The sequence below is a fragment of the Triturus cristatus genome, chromosome 2_1, assembly GCF_964204655.1.
Source record: "Triturus cristatus chromosome 2_1, aTriCri1.1, whole genome shotgun sequence".
NCBI lineage: Eukaryota > Metazoa > Chordata > Amphibia > Caudata > Salamandridae > Triturus > Triturus cristatus.
This window is the reverse complement of record NC_140581.1, coordinates 443,295,623-443,319,210: the sequence shown is the minus strand read 5'-3', so window position 1 is coordinate 443,319,210 and position 23,588 is coordinate 443,295,623. Positions and strand designations below refer to the sequence as shown.

The 23,588-nt window shown below is 44.7% G+C and overlaps 1 protein-coding gene across 3 annotated transcripts in view; it reads right to left on the bottom strand.

The window, feature by feature from the left end:
• HOMER1 (homer scaffold protein 1) overlaps positions 1-23,588 on the bottom strand; it is a 966,005-nt gene that overhangs the window by 481,165 nt on the left and 461,252 nt on the right. For all 3 annotated transcript variants that reach the window (XM_085632251.1, XM_085632250.1, XM_085632249.1), the window contains exon 4: positions 9,254-9,396. In XM_085632251.1, coding sequence (XP_085488377.1) covers positions 9,254-9,396 — 143 coding nt within the window. The remainder of the gene's footprint in view (positions 1-9,253; positions 9,397-23,588) is intronic.

Sequence of the window (23,588 nt, the reverse complement as noted above, 5' to 3'; positions counted from 1 at the left end):
TTAGTTATCCCCATTTGTCTTCCTTAAGCCTACCCAAGAGCACTCCGGGTGCAAGGAGGACAATTTAAGAAATGTACTGTTCCATATATTCAAGGTTCCACTCCCTTTTTTTTAATAAAAGACTTCATAGTTACTACAAGGTCAGTTACAGGGAATATAAATATAGACATTAGGCAAGTTCTCTAGTAGACTAGAATTACATGAATTTAATCAAGACTAGAGATATACATATATAAATATCTGACTTATCCTTATAGATACACCGAGATATTGTCCGGTACCTCCCTATTTAGAGATCTACAATGCCCACGCTGATGTGAAGTTCTGAGTTAAAGCCGCAACATATCGAGTTTGAGGTGAGAATTTAATACCCGGCTTAGCATCAATAGAAAATATGATGCCCCTTTTGAAAACTTTTTTAAATATTCTGGGAACTCTTGTCTGCTATCTATACAGGGATAACTGCCAACCGATACATCTACCATTGAAGAAATAAGTCTCTGCCCTCAATAAAAATTGCTATATAATCGAAGGTAATGGGACACTATGTGCTATTGACATCTTGTAATAACATTTACATAGGACGTTTATTTTCCAACTGTCGTGCATGTCTTTAACTATTGATTATTAAAGACTTTTCAATGATATAGATGTCTCCACATATATATGGGAGCTCTATAAAATATACTGTAGGTGGACTAGTATATATAGACCACTGTGAGTGATTTGTGGTGGATGTATGCAATTCTTGAATGGATGTACGGTTTGTGGTTTTCTGATGGAACCCTTACAAATGATGTGCAAGAACTTATATATACGGGTTATAGTTTTTAAAAAAAAATTATGAACATGTCAGAAGAAAAGTAAATGTTTAAAATGTGTAAAAAGCTATATAATGATGTACCTAGGCATATAAAATCTCTAGATGGTTTATTGTGTCAATATATTATAAGAGGTACAAATTGCTGGCTATATATATTATTTGAGTAAAAAATGTTGTCTTAATAAATTTTTATTATGTTTTGTGTTCGGTTTATTAATTGAATTTGAGGAAGGAAAATTATTGTTAGTCCTGAAGAAGGTGGCCTTTTCCGTTTACAACCACCGAAACGCGTCGACGCAGGGGGCCTTGTTAAATTTGACAGGAGCCACAGAAATCAAGGAAAGTTGTTCTCTGCTAAGTCCTTTCTACATAAGTTTCAAATTAACGCTTTTAAGACATATTTTAGCTGCCTTTTTATTTCCTTTCCATGTGTTGACTTCTTTTAGAAATCATACATTCACTGTATTAGCTATTAATTTTTTTATGTGTTTTAATGGCCCATTTGGGAACATTGTTACTTTTTGATGTGTTTTTTATTATGAATTTTTTATGCTGTGATTTATTTTTGTGATGTTTATAATTGATGTATTAAAGTTTGATTATAAGTACTTCCATATCTTGAGTTGAGTGGTTCCAATTGTGAGTGAAATTGGGTTGATTGGTGTGAAATTGGATGCCTGATATAAGGGAACTCCACTAGAGTTAAAATGATCATGTAGTACAGGTTCAAAGGGAATCTTTATAACTATACAGCTGGAGAATGGAGACAAAGATTATAGAGCTTGTTTTTTTAAACTATTTTGGATAGTGTTTTTGATGTATATTTCCTAAGAATTCAAGGAGCTCTTCCTCCATAACTGCATGAGGGTGCTGAGCCTTACCCCACCAGACATGAAACAAGGCTTGCAACAGACTAACGCGAATATCATTGATACATGAGGCTCTCATGGTATCTTTCTGGGCAGAAACATGAGGTCTGCGGACAAGGCACTGCTGACCCTATTGTGCATAAGTACGACCTGATACAGGGGTCGTTCGCTTTCATATCGAACACCCTTTCATTGCAACAGGCTACTTCTTCATTTTTGCTTTTGCCTGAATTTTGAAAAGTTAAAAAAACTGCTGTAGACTCTTTGAAGTAACATCTGTCTTTTCTGAGACTGCTGGATCAGCGCCGAGATACTCCTCTGGAAGCGATCCGTGCGCTTACAAGCCTAGATAACATAAAATACATAAGGAAGTGATACAGTGTATTGAGCCACCTGTTAAGTTGATTGGTATATATCACACTGATTGAGGGGGAGGTGGACCGTTATGGAGAAGGAAGAGTTGCTCTGGTTGGGTGATGAGTTGAAGCATTCATTTTAATTCAATACTCCTATGTTGTAAAACCTTATAGTGTTCAGGTGCATGTCCTAGAACCCATGTCAATTGAACATATTTAGCTAAATGACGATTTAACTTATGATTAAATGTTCAATAAAAAAAGTGTTGATCATGAAAAAACATAGTGCAATTCTTCACACAATTTCAACCCTCCGCATGTAGGCTAGGGCCACTGCAAACTTTTTGTTACACTGGTGTATTTTGCTTAATTTCTGACATTTTGTGTAACACTTGTTATGCAAAATTTTCAGAATCACACCATTCGTGTTGCTGGCACTTATAAACAAGCAAGGTTCACGGCTGTTGTTTATGGCACTTGTGTTTTGAGCACCTTGAGGTAAAATCTTTATTCCAACAGACATTATACCAAGATATAGTATCAAGTGACAGATTTCCATTTTTTTTGTTGCAATTTTTCGTTATTTTTCGTAATTTTTGCTTAATTATGCAAAAGATATTATGCGACTATCACACACCCGTTATGAGGATACTGTAACGTGATCACATTGGAACAAGATTTTTTGGGTGTGTCAATTCCTCCAAAACAGATGTCCTCTAAAATACTTCTGTGTACTTGTGACGATGTCAATCGGGCAGCCTGAATACCAATAGCACATTAATCTGATACAAAAATCTCAATAGTAACATAGCAAATCAGTCAGATAGTATTAATGAAATGTCACTAAAAACACACTGGGTCTCATTCAGGTTTTGACAGTGCAGGAGGAACACTACAAAGCAGTGATCTACCTGCCTGCCAAACGCATGGTTCCTTCCCCCGTTTAGATGAGGGAAAAACACACTGGCAACATTCCCCACCCACAACACAATGCATGCATGCTAAATAAATAAATGCACAAGACACTGTTTTGGGTAAATATTGCGGCAGGTTTATTCCATACAACAGTATGCAATATGGTGGGTTATCTTACGGGCGATCCAAGGGCAAGCAGCTGGAACAAACTACGCTGTCTGCCCGCCTGATGAGCCAAGCAGCACTGGGAAGAACCCAATCTGTGCTACAACTTATGGTATGATCCTCTTTCCAGATCACGTGACACATTTGTCCCTTATTACTCACGCCCCTTTTCAGGGCGGAGCTTGGCAAGGCAAGCCCCCGGTTGTTCAGGCCCACAACCGCCCGAAGGACTAATGGGACGCCAATGCGGTTTTCCAGGAACCTCCCATGAGGCTCCTGGGATTTGGCTCTGGCACCCCTATTGTGCCCTGCAGAGGTACCCTTCTGTACCCATTTGCTTCCAGATCACCCTGTAACCCCGCCACAGCTCTGGAGGCGGCCTCCGTCGCCGCCAGAGCCCCCCACCAAACAGCTATGGCCTTACCTGCAACCTCTCCTCTCTAGAGCCTCCTGCAAATCTAGAAGAAAGAGAACCATCCCTATTGGTGATAGATGACCCCATCAATATCCCAATAGCCCTTAACGTTAGCCTGGATCAGCTAGTGTCTGATAAAACCAAAGGCCCTTTTGGCCTGTGAACTTGTGCCAAGAACTCTTCACCCTCATGCGGGGAAGTTCCACTGCCTCACATGGCTCAGCCCTGTGCCAACTCTGGGTGGGGCGATTTCAGGCACCATGGTTCACACTGCCCCATCTATTTGCTGATCTCACCTAGCTGCTGTCCTTCGAGCACCGGTGTCCTGAACAACTGTGTCCCCCATCTGAAGAACAGCAGCCCACTTGTTTAGGTGACCGCGCCCACACCCGCCTGCCTACTTTGGCTATTAGGGCGAGAAGGATTATACTTAACATTTTCACAGTCCATTTGCTTTCTAATCATGATGCATAGGAATGTTCATAACTAGAAGTATGTGACACTGAGCAAGGGGGCCCTCCTGCCCTTGCCATGCATCCCTTATTCCTCATGGGGATTTCGACAGCTCAGCTCCCTCTGTGGTGAAACCCCCTAGGCATACCAGCTTAGAGACTCTTCTGATTTATTACAGTGTGCACTGTCTGCAATATGGTGCCTAACATTAAGGATTGACTAAGTCCTACTTTACTCCCATCCTAGAATATTCCGAATAGGGGGGCGGGGGGGGGGGGGGGTCACACTGCTCACCCTGAGCAGCCCCAGCAGTGGAAAATTACCTGCTCTGTTGAATTTTTGTTGAACACTGGACGTGCCAAATGCTCTATTACACAGTAGCCTTTTGTGCTTGACCCTTGTTTACCCATTCCTGGGATGGCAGCACACTATGTTGGCTGACAGCGTGCCCACCCAGTGGGGCTAATATAGCTAACCGTGCGGGGCATTTGAGCTTAACTGCAGGAACATTTCACCTCCCTTGGTTCTGGGGTGCACTTACTTTGCCCCGTTGACCAGACACTTGCACAAACCCCTTTGCTTGATAAACACTGGTGGACACCTTAATGGTGTCAAATCTGGTTTGAACAATATATGTCTTGTGCCCACTATCGGAGGCACCTCACCTTTTCGTGCAGTGACAACTTACGCAGCGCACCCCGCTTGCTTAACTGCCGTCGGATCACAGTTGCACAGTACCTACTGTCCATCTCTGACCCTGGATGCTTCAAACCCCCAAAAGTGTCGGAATCCTAGATCTCCAGTTTACTGTTTAGCTGCAGTACACCTTCAGTTGATCCGCTAGGAGATACCACCAACCGCATTGGTCATGCAAACATTACGAAGTACACAATTTCCACCTGGGCACACCTCTAAAAGAGGCTGGCTCCACACAGCTGTAAGGCCAGAGACACACAAATAAGTGTAATGAGCCTTCGCCTGCTCGAGTCGCCCAACCGACAAGATGGCCCTGATCAACCATAAAGCACAAATAATGTGTTTGACCAGTTTCAGTGAATGTTTGTCATAAGTGTGTCTGCGAGTGCATAACCACACACGAGTAGGGACACCGCGCCTCCCGGTCCGCAGCACCCTCTGCCCCGTCCAGGGAGGGGGACATAACCCGCAAAGCGTGATCGTTATCGTCCTCCAGTGCCCCCGCAGTGATGTGAGTATGACCACACTGTGGGTGCATTGTGCTGAAGACTACCTACCCGCATACTGGGACCGGCAAGAAGCGTCCCGAGATAGGAGCCTCAATTGGAGGCGCTCAACCATGTTCGACCTTTGCTCCAACAAACAACTCAATGATGGACAATGAATAGTGCGTGTGCCGCTAATCTATGCGATGTCATTATTTTCCTGGACGAGGCACCTTTAGCTGCCCCGGCTGAAAGCACCCGGCGTACCGCTGCCTTAAATTTCAATGGAAAGCCTCGACCCCGCATATGCACACAAGTTGCCCAGTTGTCCCCCCCACCAAGATTACAATTACCAGCAACGCAAGCGTGTCAAGCGGACAATGATAAACAAGCAAATGAGCGAAGCCGGAGGCTCACATTGCATTTGCATAACAGACTGTGGGAGGGCAGGCCGGATATACAGACGCGGAGGCCGAATGTAGTGAGCCAGTGGGTAGGTTTTTATTCGTCTTAGTTGGGGGATATGGGGTTGGATCAGAGTCCCGGGGTTCTTGGCTTGCTTTCACGATCTCGTCCTCTTCTTCTGGTTCGTGGCGGTCTCTTCCTCTGGTCGCCGACTCGGTGTTTGCCGAAGTGGATTCCCCAGGGAGGCTCATAAGAGGGACAAGGAAAGAAAACGAGAGACCGTCAGGGATATGTCCTGTCTGTATGAAAGGAAATGACAGACCCGTCACCGCACCCGTGTCCCTCAGGGTATGGACGTTTCTCCAGATACAGTCCCCAAGTCTAAGCGGGGTAGGGAGTCGGAAAGGGCCCGATCAAGGATGTCGAGGGCCCTTGGGGGGGGGTGGGGGGGGGGGGGGGGGTGTCCCTCTGTAACGGTGAAGGCAAGGGGGACAATAGAAAAGAAAAGCAGGACGCTCTGGATAGCACCATTGTACCACCACCAAAAGTAAAGCAACACTCGGTGACCCCGTAGGCAACCCCTCCCCTTGTCTACCACCCGCTTCCCGCTCCCGTTATCCCGTGGTGTTAGCCACTCACTGGCCCCGCCGCAACACTTCTTGGTTGCGGCCGCTCTCCAGCCTCCTCCTGTGGGGTCCCCCGCTCCTCGTACCACGCTTCGTCCGGGGCCTCGTCGGCGTCCTCTGCTTCTGGACTCCGCCCCGTCGCTCTGGCTTTTCTCTGCTCCGGTTCCGTCCTCCTCCGGTACTTCTCCTCGTCACGCTGTTCTTCTTCTTCTTCTCCTCTTCGGTCTTCCTCCTGTTCCACCGTCGCTGCTTCCTCTCTCTTTCTCCTCTCTCCGGCACCAGTGCGTCCGTCGTCAGTTGCGATGCTTCTTATCTCCTGTAGTGAAGAAGCACATCCGGGTTTAGTCCCTCCCCCTTCCGGGTCATTCCTGTCGGCGCCAGGACCTGTAGGGGACTGTGGTTTATGGGGTGGGGCCAGCCTCCACAATGGTGTTTGCTGTCCACGGGATCGTTCGAGGCCGGTCTCCCCGGGTACGGCCCACAGGTAGGAGCGGGAAAGGGTCGCGGGCATGGTATGGTCCGAGGTCCTCTCACACAGACCCACTTAATACCTCTGATAGTGCTCCAGTGACCCGACCTGAGCAACATCTCCCCGGCGCATCACAGTCTGGGCCGATGGCCCGCAAATGCCCCAGTGATGCCAAATCTCCGTTGTCTACAATCCCCTCCCAACAAGATAACTTCACCAATGTACCCCTTCAAGGTAGAGGAAGGTAGTCCGTCCTCCCACTGAGGTACAGCCATGCCAGCAGGCCGACCACCCTACAACGTGGCGGGGGCCGTGAATACACATATCTCAGCCGTCGTCAGACAACATGAATCATCTTTAACATGTCTGCCACCTGCTGGGCATTCAATAAACTTATTTGGAAATCCGTTTCATATCAGCGAAGACCCATACTGGAGGGACCCCGGTCACAATTTGTCACCAACAGCCATAGACTACTTCAGTCGCCGAGCATTTGCAGAGATCCCGATCTAGTCCTACATTCTTCAAAGTCGACGAAGGGACACCGGCCCGGCCCCGCAACCCCAGGCAGGGGCGCTGATTACTATTGACTAGGCTGCCTGGCACAACAGCTCTTTTCCCTGCCCATCGGCCTCTATCCAACCCGTGACCGCTTCGTGCCCTGAACCACGATGGGAGCATGCGCACCCGACAGACTGCGGGCCACCGATTCGCTTTCAATTGTTCCCCTTCAGTACACTCCCTGGGAAAGCCAACGCTACACCCAAAATGTTGCTTTCTAGACGATCTCGCACCAGAGAAATCTACAGGGAGCAGAACAAAAGCTCTTAAAGTCGACAATAACCAACCGCACAACTTCAGCTCGTACTTTCCATCATGCCACCGAGGCGCACAAAACTCACCGCAATACAACGAGATCAGACGGAACACGACCACGAGCCAGCCAGCTGACATCGTGTCCGGGGGGGGAACAAGAGAGGGAATCCCAAGACAGCGTGACCAGCACGACACAGAGGATGCCAAAATGGCTGGGGAGGCCTATATACCCCCCTTATCCTCAGGGCGCAGGAAGTGACGCGCCTAGCGCACAACAGGCCTGTCTGGGGGGACTCCTCCCTGAGTCCCCATAACTAGGATGGGGGTGGGTTAGTGCCCAGATGGCACTATAGGGGGCCCTCTTGAGTGGACCTCTGCGTGAGCCACGGGCAGCCGCAGTGTGTAAGCAGAGCCCCAGTTGGCTCCTGCAACAGTAAACCATAATTTAGCAGTAATCTGCCATTGGTCCATAAGGTCACAGAGATAGTCACACCCCTGCATATTTAATCCAAGGTATCCATCATGGGTTTTCCCGACACTGTTCGCCATGGATTGCACGACAGCCCCAGGGAAAGTGTAAAACAGCTGGCAAACATAGGGAGTTTTCCTGCACCAGGTTCATTTGTGTTTTATGTTTAAAGAAAACAAGGTTCCACATTGGGAGTTAGTTTTCTCTAAAGATAATGTCTGCTGAGGAGGTACTTTAAGCAGATGAGCTGCCACAGCTCCCATCATTACAGACGGCGGCTAGAAGGTCCACTGCCGAGGTAACCAGGGCCATGGCACTGAGCACCAAGATCGAAAAGACCCCATTTGTGCTTGGCCCCAACAAAATGAAGCAAACAGCAATCTAATATATTTATTTATTTATTTATTTATTTAACGATTTGTAGAGCGCCTGGTGACCCGAAGGCATCCCCGCGCTATATTGATTGTATTATCCAGAGGAGAGGGGAAGAAAGAGAAGGGACTTTATTTTGGGAATAAAAGCGTTTTCAGTTTTTTTCTGAAGATCAGATAACTGGGCTCCAGTCTAAGGGTGCGGGGGAGGGAGTTCCACCCGGCAGATGCCTTCACGGAGAAGCGTCGGCCTCCAGTCCGTGTCTTTCTGTATTTGGGGATGTTGGCCAGTCGCTCATACTCAGACCGAAGGGATCTGGGGGCCTTATAAGGAGTCACCAGGTCGCTGAGGATCATAGGGCCAACTCCATTCATTTGCAGTGTACCAAAAGAAAATGCCAATACGCTTCGAAGTAGTTCATTTACTGCTACAATGTATATAAAAATAAGAACGCTTTATTATAACTCAAGTACCAAACTCAAGTACTGTAGGCCTGTGCACGTTACTTGTATAGCGAGGACTCTACATGGAGAGGGGCTTTGCCATGGATAACCCAGAAGGGCAGTCAAGAGGGCTAAGATAAATGATCTAGATCAGGAGGTTCCAGTGCAAAGAAGAATGAACGAAGTTGAGGTAAACTAAAGCAAGGGCAGTGACAGAGCTGCAGAAGGGAGAGGTGATGGTGGGGTGAAAATGGGTGCTTTGAGAGCTTTTCAGAGATAGTCGTGCATGCATCCTGTTGATTGATGAATGCTAAGGCTGTCCAAATAGTTACATTATTAATTTGGTACCCGAAGTAAAGGTAAATTATTTTCAGAGATGAACATTCTTTCAGCTATAAGACGCTACCAGAAAATACACAACTGTTCAAGTCGACAATAAAGATGCTTTAATCAAGACGTCTGAATTTAACTTGTACCTATGGGAGAATGGCAGTGCATTCTGGGTAGGTTCAGCCCTTGGTTCGGAGTTTTGTGTCACTTCTGGGGTAGTTCTTTCATCGTCTGTACCATTGATGCTTTCTGGTGTCAGCGGTGATTGGATGTCGCCTCCAGTAGATTCCTTTAAAACAAAGTAGTCATATTTTTTGCAAACATGAACAAAACGTGAAAATGATAATCTAAGCCTACAGGGTGCCACTGCACAACTAGTAGGATAAATCTCAATAAAACAAATTTTCAAAACTAGGTTAAGTATAAACTAAAACATGCAATGTCACAAACATATCCTATCTTCTCCCAAATGTATCTTGAGTTGACCTATGCAGGTCTTATGCACCAATGTAGGCAGCAAGCCCATTGCCCCATCTTCTCCTGTCACAAATCATTATTTTAAGGTATCGTTTGCTACCTCTTGTGTTTTGTTTGCTTTTGATACATGCACAACGGCCACCACTGCCTCATGTAACGTAACTTTTGTTTTAGTGTTTTGAGTGTCTGCCATTTATTGCAATTTTTTACCTCTGTGTACTTTGTATGCTCTTGTAACCTGCACACGTCACTTTTTCCTTTTGTAACATATCGTTTGCTACCTCTTGTATTTTGTTTGCTCCTGATACTTGCACAATTGTCACTATTGCCTCATGTAACGTAACGTTTGATTTTGTAACATGTAATTTTTCTCCTTATTTATCATTACTGCTATTATTGTGAAGCGCTCTGACACCTTCGGGTAAAGTCCGCGCTATATAAAAACGCATTAAATAAAATAAAATAAACAAGGTGATTGCAACAGACCACATACATAAATTACAAAGTACAAATCATTTACAAGTTTAAAAAAAGATTACATCGTAAACGTTGAAAACGAAGCTTGAAAAACTGTTTGCAATGTTCTAGGGTTTCTTGTTTTCGACATTATGAAGTGCGTTTCTCCCACCTTTTTGAAGGGGGGCATGTCAAGGAGGTCACCCCATCATGAAATACAGGAGGAGGTCATTAGAAAAACAGATCCCCATCCCAATTCCTTCCAAATGTCTGACATTTTCGCATATATCAATACCATACTAATCCAGGACAAGGTCACAAAGGGCACAGTGTACTTCCGGTTTAAGCACATAACAATCTCGATTTCCTACACAGTGTCAAAGTACAGTGTCTCTAATAAGAGCGGGGACTGGGGTCCTCTCCCACTGATATCTAAAATAGCAGTCCAGGCTGAGAAACTGGAAGCATATTTGATTCTGATAGCAACTCATGGCTGACTCAGGTCTGGGTTCCTTTGAGAAGTTGCAGGTATTTGACAGTTTATGATCTTCTCTCATCTGTAAGATCCTAGGAATGACCACCATCCACATCGAGCGAACATTTACGGCTCATTGTCAGATCCCAGGTCTTTGGTCACAACATCTCTTCTTAACCAAAGCTTTCGGCTCACAACTATTGTCAAGAATTATCGATTAGCATAAACTTTTCTCTGTTAGCCTAAGGTCTGCATGATCAAATTAAGCAGATTTCAATAATGTTTCACTTTCACTTATAGGCAATTTACTATTAGTAAATCAATTTTTTCAAATTCACTTATAGGCGAATTACCATTAGAAAATCATTCTTTTAAAGGTAGTATTAAGCACATCATCAAAAGATTCTGATATACTTAAAGTGACTTGTGTTTGTTGGCAGATTAGGCAGATAAGGGGTCAGCTTTCACTTAAAGCTGTTTTAGCAAAACGAATTTTTTTGCTTCACATTTTTTCTTCAGAAGGGTGTGATGGGTGTGAAGTTTCTACATTTACCTGACAGTGCTTTGTTCCAGATAGAGTTATTTTTCCCAAATCTGTTTTAGTAAAGGATTCAGCTGGATACAAGATACTCGAGCTACACAACCCCAAGCCGTTTCAAGTGAGCCTGCTTTGACACTTTGGATCCTTGATCTCACCATAAAGTTAACTGCAGAATTTCCAGAATACCACCCGATATAAGAATAAGAAGGAGAATGGTGTGAGAAATGAGAAAGGTGGAGAAGGCAGAGTATCTAATTCTACCTTAACATCTTCAAAAACAGATCATGTCGAATAGCCAACAGCAAGACATGGCTTGCACCAGTTCCTCCGCCAGTCACTCTATATCTTTTTTTAACAGAGTTTTATATAGCGCGAACTTGAACCGAAGGTATCGGGTATCAGAGCGCTTTACATAGCACCAGTTGCGTTACATGAGTACACATTCTTTTTTGTCAGGCACAGGGAGATTAAGTGATTTGCCCAGAATCACAGGATGTTCAGTGTCATTGCCGAGACTCGAACCCGGTTCCCCAGATTCGAGGTCGAGCGCCCTAGCCGTTAGGCCAACTCCTCTCCCCTTGTAATTTTGCATTTTCTAGCTCTTTCAAAGTACCCCCACCATTGCCAAGAGTGCTTATCCAGAGATGAAAGAGAGAACCTTAGACAAAGACGGCCCGAAGTCCTATAACTTATAATGGCAACAGGGGCCTAGGTCTAGTGGGCTGCTTGACTGCTGCTGCCTGGAGGACCACGTGGGAGGTGCCATGGCAGACTAAGACCTCAGCTCTATTGCCAGCACCACAGGCGAGTCTGGAAAAAACAGAATGAGACACTCAGCTCTTCTGTGGATACATAAGGCAGCTGCCTGTCTTTGGTAGGTTTTGAGGCAGTCTGGCCAGCCAGGAAAGGTGAAGAAGAAAAGGCCTAGCCAAGACCTGGACCTCAGGATGCACACACACTGAAAACAAAGGGAGCAACTATCGAATCCGAACAGCTCGCATGATTTACCGGTGCTCTGATCAAGCAAGTTAACACAACGAAAGTACTGCCAATGCTGCACTAGATATGAAGAAGATACTTCGGATCATGGACTGAACAAAACAGTACCACTATAAACCACTTTTTCCGTTTGATTTTAATCAACAATTTTTTGGGTTCAGTGCTTCATTAACTCATTTTTAAGCACGGTTTTATTTATACAGAACAAATTAGCAAAAATAGTAGAAAAAACAATACAACATTAATATTTACATTGCCTACACAAATACACACGACACTGCTACTGGCATACAAAAGTCAATCATACCATACATCCATACTACTCAATCATACTGTGAGACACTTGAGACAAATATTCAATGACAGTTTGGAATGACGATTTTTTGAAAAGAGGGGGGGGCTATCGAAGACTTGTTTACAGCCTAATGGTAGTAGTTTGAAAGTGATTGAGTTGTTAATTGTACGATTAGCCCACAGCGAAGAGGTCTACGCGTTTCGAATCCCTCGAGTTGTGGGGATTCTCATCAGGACCAGATGCTCACTAAAGGGAGAACAGAAAAGCTAAATTAGACCAAATGACCCTTAAACACTAAAGTTTCCTCAACGCAGACCTTGTGCTCGAATCTTACCTCGCAGCCAATGCCAACCAAGGGAAGACTTGCGAATATTGAATATAGACCTTTTCAAAAGAACCTTTATAAAGACAGAAAGAGGGAGAGTGGATTTAATATAGATGTCGCCTAAAGCGCTGGTAGATGCGGTAGCGGTGTTAGTCCATTAATGAAATGCGTCTTACTTGTCAGCCTGACGATGTCGTGTATCTTTCTGCTGGCGTGGGTTGAGGTTCCTCCGGACAAAGTCCCGGCTATTAAAAATGATGATTAATGTTTCGGAACGAGTTTAATTGTCGTCTGAAAGAAATGAACCACAAAGGAATGGAGTGGTTGCGTTTCTCTAGCCTACAAGGGAAATGCGGGATAGCTCAAATGTAGCTCGTTCAAATGTTGTCTTACCTTCCGATGTAGTTTGCAAAAGTGTTACAGGGAACCCGTAGTCCGTGCTTGTGACGCCAATGCAGGTGTTGTTCAAAGTGCATCAGGAAGGAATCTCCTTTTACACTTCCTGTCTTCGTGCACGGGCGGACTCTGGGATTTGTAGTTTCTTTACGCTGGGAAGCTGATTGGAGTAAAGGAGGACTGCTAGAATTAGGCGATGATCGCGATGTCGATGTGGAGGCTCATGGGATTTGTAGTTAGACACCGTGGTGTATTCAACTTTATTGACAAAAACACCATGTCACGCAACTTCGCGGTCCAATAGATATGCATGTAAAATGCAAAAATGAAACGTGGGTGTGGTATGATGAAGCTGTGAAGCGAGCATCATAAATGAAGTTATTTGGCAAGACATTCAATAAACAGGAAATGTTCTAACAGGAACGGATTCATAGGTTGAAAATCTCTGACATTTCATTCAATCCCTCAACTGATGTATTGAATTTAATTATCAACATCGCTTCTCTTTTCAACAGTTTGGCATCCAGATCTCCTCCTCTGCTGTCTTGTGTAACTTTCGAAATCACAGTCCATTTAACATCTGTTTCTGCATGGTTGTTAAGACGCCAATGGTTAACCAAAGGAGCGTTTTGCACATTTTTTCGTATTCTTGATTTGTGCTGTTGGATTCTGAACCTTATTTCCTGATTTGTTTTTCCAATATAAAGTTTGTCGCATGGACATAATATCCCATATACTACAAATTTTGTTTTGCAGTTTGAAAAGGAATCATGTTTCCAATGAATGTCCTGATGGATGAAATGGTTGCCTTCCAACGTAGATTCACAGCACACACATGTACCACATTTGTGGTGGCCTTGAATAGGAGGAAGATTTAGAAAGCTTCTCAAATTCGGGACCTTTGTTTTTGGGAGAGCAGCTCTCACAATCTGATTGGCTATGCTTCTATCTTTTCTAAAAGCAAATAGTGGGGGTTCTTTGAGGGAAGGATCCAAATTTTTAACCAGGTGCCAGTTTTGGGAGATGATCTTTTTAAGCCAATTGGACGTGGGTGTAAAGGTGGACACACAGACAATCCTGTCCATTTTGGATTTGTCTCTCCTTTCAAAGAGAACCTCCCGTGGGGTCCACCATGCACGTTTCATGGATCTCTTCAAAAGTTTTTTAGGATATCCTCTTTCTAAGAGGTTAGTCTTTAGTTTTTCTGCATGAAGGAGAAATTCATCCTTGAATGTGCAATTCCGACGGATTCTTAAAAATTGTCCATAGGGCAAATTGTCCCTCAGGCTGCGTGGGTGATTGCTGGAATAGAGTAACGCTTTATTTCTGTCGGCTTTTTTCTTGTACAGTGTGGATACAAGGTGTCCCTCACTTGGGTAGACTTCAACATCCAAAAATGGTATTTTGACTTTGGAAAAACTCAGGCTGAACTTAATATCCGGTGTTCTATTGTTCAGCCAATTTACAAAGTCTCGCAGTTGGTCTTCTTCTCCAGTCCAAGTTAAAAACACATCGTCGATGTACCTTACCCAATGTCCGATGTAAGTTGAGAATGGATTATTGTTATACACAAAATGTTCCTCGTATTTTGACATGTAGAGGATGGCCAGCTCAGGGGCGAAAGGACACCCCATCGCGACCCCTTTGATTTGTAAGAAGAACTCATCCTTAAAACAAAAATAGTTATTTTTTAACGCAAAGGTAGCTAGCTCCAGGATGAATTGTGTCGGGACCTTTTCAGGCTTAGGTCTACTGTTTAGAAATGTCTCCAAAACTGCCAGCCCTTCGTCTTGAGGAATTTCCGTATACAACGAGGTGACATCTAGGGTGGCTAAGAGATGTGTGTTTTCTTGAAACTCCATTGTGCTCAATTTGATCAGGAAGTCCGTGGTGTCTTTAATAAACGATTTGACCTCTTGCATAAAGGGTTTAAGGAAGAAATCGACGAATTTTGAAATTGATTCAGTCAAAGACTCACAACCCGAGACTATGGGACGACCCGGGGGGTTGTTTTCGTTTTTATGTACTTTGGGAAGTACGTAAAAAATAGGTATACGAGGGTTTTTGTTTTTAAGAAATTCATATTCTTTCTTGCCTAAAAAGCCTTCATCAAATCCTTTCTGGAGAATATTGAATAGTTTGCCTTGCAATTCAGCCGTTGGATCTTTATTTAGCTTTCTGTAGCAAGTATCATTTGATAGTTGTCTCATCACTTCTGCCGTGTAGCGTTCAGTGGCCCAGATGACAATAGACCCGCCCTTATCCGCTTGTTTAATTATTATAGATGTGTCATTTTTTAGATCAGTCAAAGCTTCTTTTTGAGCTTTCGTCATGTTGAATTTGACAGATCTCTTTTTGTGTTTTTCAGCTTCCGTGATGGCAGACAGTACTACCTTTTCAAATAGTATTACCTCCTTAGGTGTTTTCGCTGTTGGTGGGCAAAAGCAGGATTTTTTCCTTAAACCTGTCGTCTCTGTGTTGTCCTTCAATGGATTGTCCAGGAAGAAGGTGATCAGGCGTATCTTGCGGCAGAATTCAATGAATTCAGCCTTAAGTTTGACAAAGTTGGTTGCTTTGGATGGTACGAAAGAAAGACCCATTTCTAGTACACTGCATTCATCATATGCCAGAATTTTATCTGAGAGATTGAAGATGGACGTCATCTTCGGTTCCCGTGATTTTTGCCGATCTGTGACAGTTAGAATCCTCAGTTTTTGTAGTTCTGACGTCTCGTGGACATTTCCCATGGTTGATTGGAAAATCTGGATCTGCCGCGAGGTTTCCGCTGGCCTCGTCCTAAAAAAGACGGTTGTTGAAAGTTCTGTTGTAGATTTGATGAGACAACGGCAGAAGTGATGAGACAACTATCAAATGATACTTGCTACAGAAAGCTAAATAAAGATCCAACGGCTGAATTGCAAGGCAAACTATTCAATATTCTCCAGAAAGGATTTGATGAAGGCTTTTTAGGCAAGAAAGAATATGAATTTCTTAAAAACAAAAACCCTCGTATACCTATTTTTTACGTACTTCCCAAAGTACATAAAAACGAAAACAACTCCCCGGGTCGTCCCATAGTCTCGGGTTGTGAGTCTTTGACTGAATCAATTTCAAAATTCGTCGATTTCTTCCTTAAACCCTTTATGCAAGAGGTCAAATCGTTTATTAAAGACACCACGGACTTCCTGATCAAATTGAGCACAATGGAGTTTCAAGAAAACACACATCTCTTAGCCACCCTAGATGTCACCTCGTTGTATACGGAAATTCCTCAAGACGAAGGGCTGGCAGTTTTGGAGACATTTCTAAACAGTAGACCTAAGCCTGAAAAGGTCCCGACACAATTCATCCTGGAGCTAGCTACCTTTGCGTTAAAAAATAACTATTTTTGTTTTAAGGATGAGTTCTTCTTACAAATCAAAGGGGTCGCGATGGGGTGTCCTTTCGCCCCTGAGCTGGCCATCCTCTACAAGTCAAAATACGAGGAACATTTTGTGTATAACAATAATCCATTCTCAACTTACATCGGACATTGGGTAAGGTACATCGACGATGTGTTTTTAACTTGGACTGGAGAAGAAGACCAACTGCGAGACTTTGTAAATTGGCTGAACAATAGAACACCGGATATTAAGTTCAGCCTGAGTTTTTCCAAAGTCAAAATACCATTTTTGGATGTTGAAGTCTACCCAAGTGAGGGACACCTTGTATCCACACTGTACAAGAAAAAAACCGACAGAAATAAAGCGTTACTCTATTCCAGCAATCACCCACGCAGCCTGAGGGACAATTTGCCCTATGGACAATTTTTAAGAATCCGTCGGAATTGCACATTCAAGGATGAATTTCTCCTTCATGCAGAAAAACTAAAGACTAACCTCTTAGAAAGAGGATATCCTAAAAAACTTTTGAAGAGATCCATGAAACGTGCATGGTGGACCCCACGGGAAGTTCTCTTTGAAAGGAGAGACAAATCCAAAATGGACAGGATTGTCTGTGTGTCCACCTTTACACCCACGTCCAATTGGCTTAAAAAGATCATCTCCCAAAACTGGCACCTGGTTAAAAATTTGGATCCTTCCCTCAAAGAACCCCCACTATTTGCTTTTAGAAAAGATAGAAGCATAGCCAATCAGATTGTGAGAGCTGCTCTCCCAAAAACAAAGGTCCCGAATTTGAGAAGCTTTCTAAATCTTCCTCCTATTCAAGGCCACCACAAATGTGGTACATGTGTGTGCTGTGAATCTACGTTGGCAGGCAACCATTTCATCCATCAGGACATTCATTGGAAACATGATTCCTTTTCAAACTGCAAAACAAAATTTGTAGTATATGGGATATTATGTCCATGCGACAAACTTTATATTGGAAAAACAAATCAGGAAATAAGGTTCAGAATCCAACAGCACAAATCAAGAATACGAAAAAATGTGCAAAACGCTCCTTTGGTTAACCATTGGCGTCTTAACAACCATGCAGAAACAGATGTTAAATGGACTGTGATTTCGAAAGTTACACAAGACAGCAGAGGAGGAGATCTGGATGCCAAACTGTTGAAAAGAGAAGCGATGTTGATAATTAAATTCAATACATCAGTTGAGGGATTGAATGAAATGTCAGAAATTTTCAACCTATGAATCCTTTCCTGTTAGAACATTTCCTGTTTATTGAATGTCTTGCCAAATAACTTCATTTATGATGCTCGCTTCACAGCTTCATCATACCACACCCACGTTTCATTTTTGCATTTTACATGCATATCTATTGGACCGCGAAGTTGCGTGACATGGTGTTTTTGTCAATAAAGTTGAATACACCACGGTGTCTAACTACAAATCCCATGAGCCTCCACATCGACATCGAGATCATCGCCTAATTCTAGCAGTCCTCCTTTACTCCAATCAGCTTCCCAGCGTAAAGAAACTACAAATCCCAGATTCCGCCCGTGCACGAAGACAGGAAGTGTAAAAGGAGATTCCTTCCTGATGCACTTTGAACAACACCTGCATTGGCGTCACAAGCACGGACTACGGGTTCCCTGTAAAACTTTTGCAAACTACATCGGAAGGTAAGACAACATTTGAACGAGCTACATTTGAGCTATCCCGCATTTCCCTTGTAGGCTAGAGAAACGCAACCACTCCATTCCTTTGTGGTTCATTTCTTTCAGACGACAATTAAACTCGTTCCGAAACATTAATCATCATTTTTAATAGCCGGGACTTTGTCCGGAGGAACCTCAACCCACGCCAGCAGAAAGATACACGACATCGTCAGGCTGACAAGTAAGACGCATTTCATTAATGGACTAACACCGCTACCGCATCTACCAGCGCTTTAGGCGACATCTATATTAAATCCACTCTCCCTCTTTCTGTCTTTATAAAGGTTCTTTTGAAAAGGTCTATATTCAATATTCGCAAGTCTTCCCTTGGTTGGCATTGGCTGCGAGGTAAGATTCGAGCACAAGGTCTGCGTTGAGGAAATTTTAGTGTTTAAGGGTCATTTGGTCTAATTTAGCTTTTCTGTTCTCCCTTTAGTGAGCATCTGGTCCTGATGAGAATCCCCACAACTCGAGGGATTCGAAACGCGTAGACCTCTTCGCTGTGGGCTAATCGTACAGTTAACAACTCAATCACTTTCAAACTACTACCATTAGGCTGTAAACAAGTCTTCGATAGCCCCCCCCTCTTTTCAAAAAATCGTCATTCCAAACTGTCATTGAATATTTGTCTCAAGTGTCTCACAGTATGATTGAGTAGTATGGATGTATGGTATGATTGACTTTTGTATGCCAGTAGCAGTGTCGTGTGTATTTGTGTAGGCAATGTAAATATTAATGTTGTATTGTTTTTTCTACTATTTTTGCTAATTTGTTCTGTATAAATAAAACCGTGCTTAAAAATGAGTTAATGAAGCACTGAACCCAAAAAATTGTTGATTAAAATCAAACGGAAAAAGTGGTTTATAGTGGTACTGTTTTGTTCAGTCCATGATCCGAAGTATCTGCTTCATATCTAGTGCAGCATTGGCAGTACTTTCGTTGTGTTAACTATATATTGACTTGGCCTTGCTGCCTTTTAAGTCAAAACCCAAGGTTGTTCCTAAGGCTGATCAAGCAAGGGCATGGGACAGTTGGGACATGAAGGTGGCAGATTAATCATGGACGGTGGAAAGTGAAGTGGGAGTAAATAGTTTAGATCTGAGGAGTGCTTCTTTTTTCCCTCCTACTCCCTTCACCACCTTTAGGGTCAGATGTATCAAGCGTTTTGCCGTTTGCAAAGGGCACGTTTGCGAACTGGAAAAAGCCTTTTGGGATGCAGCATCCCAAAAGGCAATTGCAAAATAGGGAAACGCAATGTTTGCGATTACCTATTTTGCGAATGCATTTAGAGAATTGCAATTTACGATTCTCTAAATGCAATGCAGGAAGCGCTTTTTAAGCGCTTAGGGCATGTATGTGCACACATGCATATTTCAGGGGTGCAACAGGGTGTCCTTTTGGCACCCTTGAAATTGCATGCGCAATTTGCGAGTACCTATTGGGTACTTGCAAATTGCACATGCAATTCCCATTCATTCCTATGGGCCTCTAGGTCCATAGGGATGAATCTGAAGGCATTCCTTAATAGCGAATCACAATATGCGACTCGCTATAAACCCGTTGCATGAGCGTGTTGGCCAACGGCTGTCGCGAGCACTACCTCGGTAGTGCTGCGCACGTCCGTTGGCCGACGCGGTCCCGCCCACTAAATAAAACTCCCGCACCGCGGCAGAATTTGCGCCGCGGTTAAGGAATATGTCGGAATCGCTAAATATTTTCAGAAACCTACATACATTGCATTTTGCAAATCTATAATAGCGAATCGGTAAAATTCGCTATTATAGACTCGCAAAATGTAATCTTGATACATCTGGCTCTTAGTCTTGAAACGAACTGTCAGGAAGAGTACAATCATATGTGGACATCACACAAACAATAAGCACATTCTTTGGACTACAGAAACTGATTTTTAAATGGTGGGAGATGAGCACGTTAAAACCTTGAATGTTGAACCAAATGTTAGTGGGGTAATCACACTTCAGCTGAACCTTTTCTGTCTTCTTCCTTCAGCATCTCCCTCCTGCACACATAATGCAGGTATTTAATGCTGCCAGCTGTGAAGAATCTCTGATCTGTGAAGCAATGAATTGGGCACACTGTTAAATAAACACACAAAAACATTTGCCTGACTTTGTCACTAACACTTAGGAGTGACGTTCTTTCCCAGTGATCACTCTTACCTCAGAGTGTCTTTGAGAAAACCCAAACAGAACAAGTAACCAATCTAAACAATGTTGCCTTCATCTCAGGAAGAGAATGCACAACATGTCATTCAGTCTAAAATCTCTTCACTGATCATGACCACCAGTACTAGCTATCAAAGACCATAGAAATACCTTACAAACTAAAAACTGTCACATAAACTAGCGGCCACCTGCAAGCCAGCTGAACGGGTCACCTAAATAGATTCTCAACTATTCGCAATGACCCCCGGCATAAAGGAAATCAAGATTCATATTAAGGTCATGCAAGAGAGGACCAGGTACTTAGGATACCAGTCGAAAGTTGCTAAAGGGCGCTCTCACTGCAACAATGTAAGAATAGTAGGCTTGCTGAGGATTATAGAGAGCCAGATGATGAGGATTGGTTTATCTCCACAGTTGCTCCTATGGTCATATAAAACAACTTCATGGTAGTGTGGGCGCAGAGGTTTCCCACAACAGTGCTAGTGCAGAAAAGTCTGCAGGAGTCTGTGGTGGTATAATCGCATAACTACAGAGGCTGGGACTTGTTTCTGCGGCAAGCTTTGTTATGAATCTTTTGTAATAAAAAATGCCACATACATGCCCTGGAAGCTGATCTCACGGTGGAAGAAATACAGGCGGCAGTTGGAGCGCTGCAGTCGGGTGAAGCGTCAGGTCCAAATGGCATACCGGTCGAACTCTATAAGAGGGCGGTAGGGACACTTGCCCCTCATTTGCTCAACATGTTTTCGGACAGTCTGCAGAGGGGCGAACTCCCACCTGATCAACGCACAGCCACCATAGTGGTGATACCGAAGCCGGGCAAGCCAGCAGATAAATGTACTTCCTATCGCCCCATATCGTTACTCAATGCGGAGGCAAAGATCCTCGTAAAACTGCTGGCGGCTAGGCTGACGCCGCACCTGTCGGAAATCATACACCCAGATCAGTCTGGTTTTTGCCCGGCAGAAGCATGTCCCACAACTTGAGGCGGTTACACGGCACGCTGGCTCGGGCGGATCGCTTGGGGGAACCAGCGGTGCTGCTATCACTGGATGCACAAATGGCGTTCGACATGGTCGAATGGCCCTTTCTATTTGCAGTGCTACTACACCTGGGCTTTGGGCCAAAATTCTGCGCCTGGATCCTGCTTCTCTATACCAAACCAATGGCTCATGTCACTGCCAATGGGCATATGTCCGAAGATTTCCCCTTGACGCGTGGCACACGTCAGGGTTGTCCCCTATCGCCGCTGTTATTTGCCCTGGCGCTGGAGCCCCTGGCGGCGTGGATACGCTGGGAACCCATGATACGGGGACTTAAATGGTCGGACAACTGGGAAGACCGAGTTTCCTTATATGCAGATGACGTATTGCTGTACCTGACCTCCCCGCGGCGCTCCATACTGACGCTGCTCAACATCTGTGAGGTCTTTGGCACAGCGTCAGGGTACACGACAAACTGGTCCAAATCTGTTGTGTATGTGTTGCACGGCCCTCCACCGCAACTACCGGCTGACTGCCCGCTTAGGATGGCAGAGGGGTCATTTAAATATTTGGGTATATACATTACTGTGGATCAGGCGGACTTCTTCCAAAGAAATCTTCGGTCCCCATTGGATCGTCTCAAACGAGATGTGCATCATTGGGGAGCGCTACCACTGACCCTGTTGGGGAACGCGGCGCTCTTTAAGATGATGGCCTTTCCCCGATTTGTCTACGTGCTGGAAAACACGCCGTACCAAATACCGCCAGCGTACTTTCGCACAATTGCGGCGCAGATGACTGGCCTCCTGTGGAGTAACGGACCGGCGCGTATTGCGTAGTCCAAACTGACCCGCGGCTGGTACGACGGAGGGATAGCGCTCCCCAATATCCAGCTTTACTACTGGGCGGCACAGCTGAAGGTAATCAACCAATGGCTCCATGTCTCACAGTCCGACCCAGCATTTAAGGCAGACAGAGACATACTGGGCACGAGGGGTACGCTATCGCCCTTATACGACGGAAGGCTAGCTCCAGAGCTAATTGGCCCTCTGAGACAGACCGTGGCCATATGGCACGCGGCCAGGCTAGACTGAGATGGAGAGGAGTTTTGACCCAGCTCACGCCTATATGGGATACGAAGCGGTTTGGGAGTCTCAGGAACAGCAAGGGCGTCGATAATTGGGACAACATCGGAATTTCCACGGTGGGCGACATGTGGCATGGGGGTGCAGTAGTTCCATTCGCACGCCTGCAACAACAATACGAACTGGCGCCCTCGGAATGGTTCCGATATACGCAAATTAAACACGCCTTACTATCAAAACTAGCGCCCGGCACGGAGGTTCCAGAGGCATCGTCAATGGAGGACAGGTTGCTGACAGATTATATGCCAAAAAAGGCCACATCACTCACGTATCGTAAACTAGTAAACAACCTGCTGGACCCAACGGGACCCCTGCGAGAGAAATGGTCCAGCGATGTCGGAGAGTTTGATGACCCGGAATGGCGGGCGGCACTAACATCGCTGCGAGAGGCGGGTATACCCTCGAGGCTTAGGTTGGTACAGCTCCGCTCATACTACACCAGGCATACTCTCCACAGAACAGGTAGAGCATTGCACCCATTCTGCTTACGTGGTTGCGGTTTCACACCATATGGGAGTGCCCCATAATCCAAGAATACTGGAGGCGGGTGATGCGAACGCTGTCCCAGTCGGGGGGAGTGTCACTGGTGCCGGAACCCAGACGCTGCCTGTTAAATGTGTGGGAACCTAATGACCTTAGCCGCCAGGCTCAGAGCTGGGCTACGTTGGGGATCGTGATAGCTAAACGGAACATAGCCCAAAAATGGGGGACGGGGGAAGCGCCATCGCTGTCCGCATGGGGAAGGGACATGGATGTGGCCATGCTAGCTGAAAGATCAGTGTTCATCAGGTGGGGATGCCCCCGTAAATGGGATAAAGTGCGGGGGGCATGGAACAAATTCAGAGGAGACATATGCGACCCACCACCAATGCAGGAAGATGAAACCTCTGACACAGACTGATGAGGGATTTTGAGGCGGACGTATGGGGTGTGGATATCAGAAGTATAAAACTGTGCAGAAGTGTTTTTAGAGGGTTGGATGTAGGGTCATGTGATATACTGCTATATGATGTGGGACAATTGTGTACTCGAATAATAATACAATGTACTGTTCAACGAAAAATAATACAATTATTTTAAAAAAAAGAAAAAAGAAAAT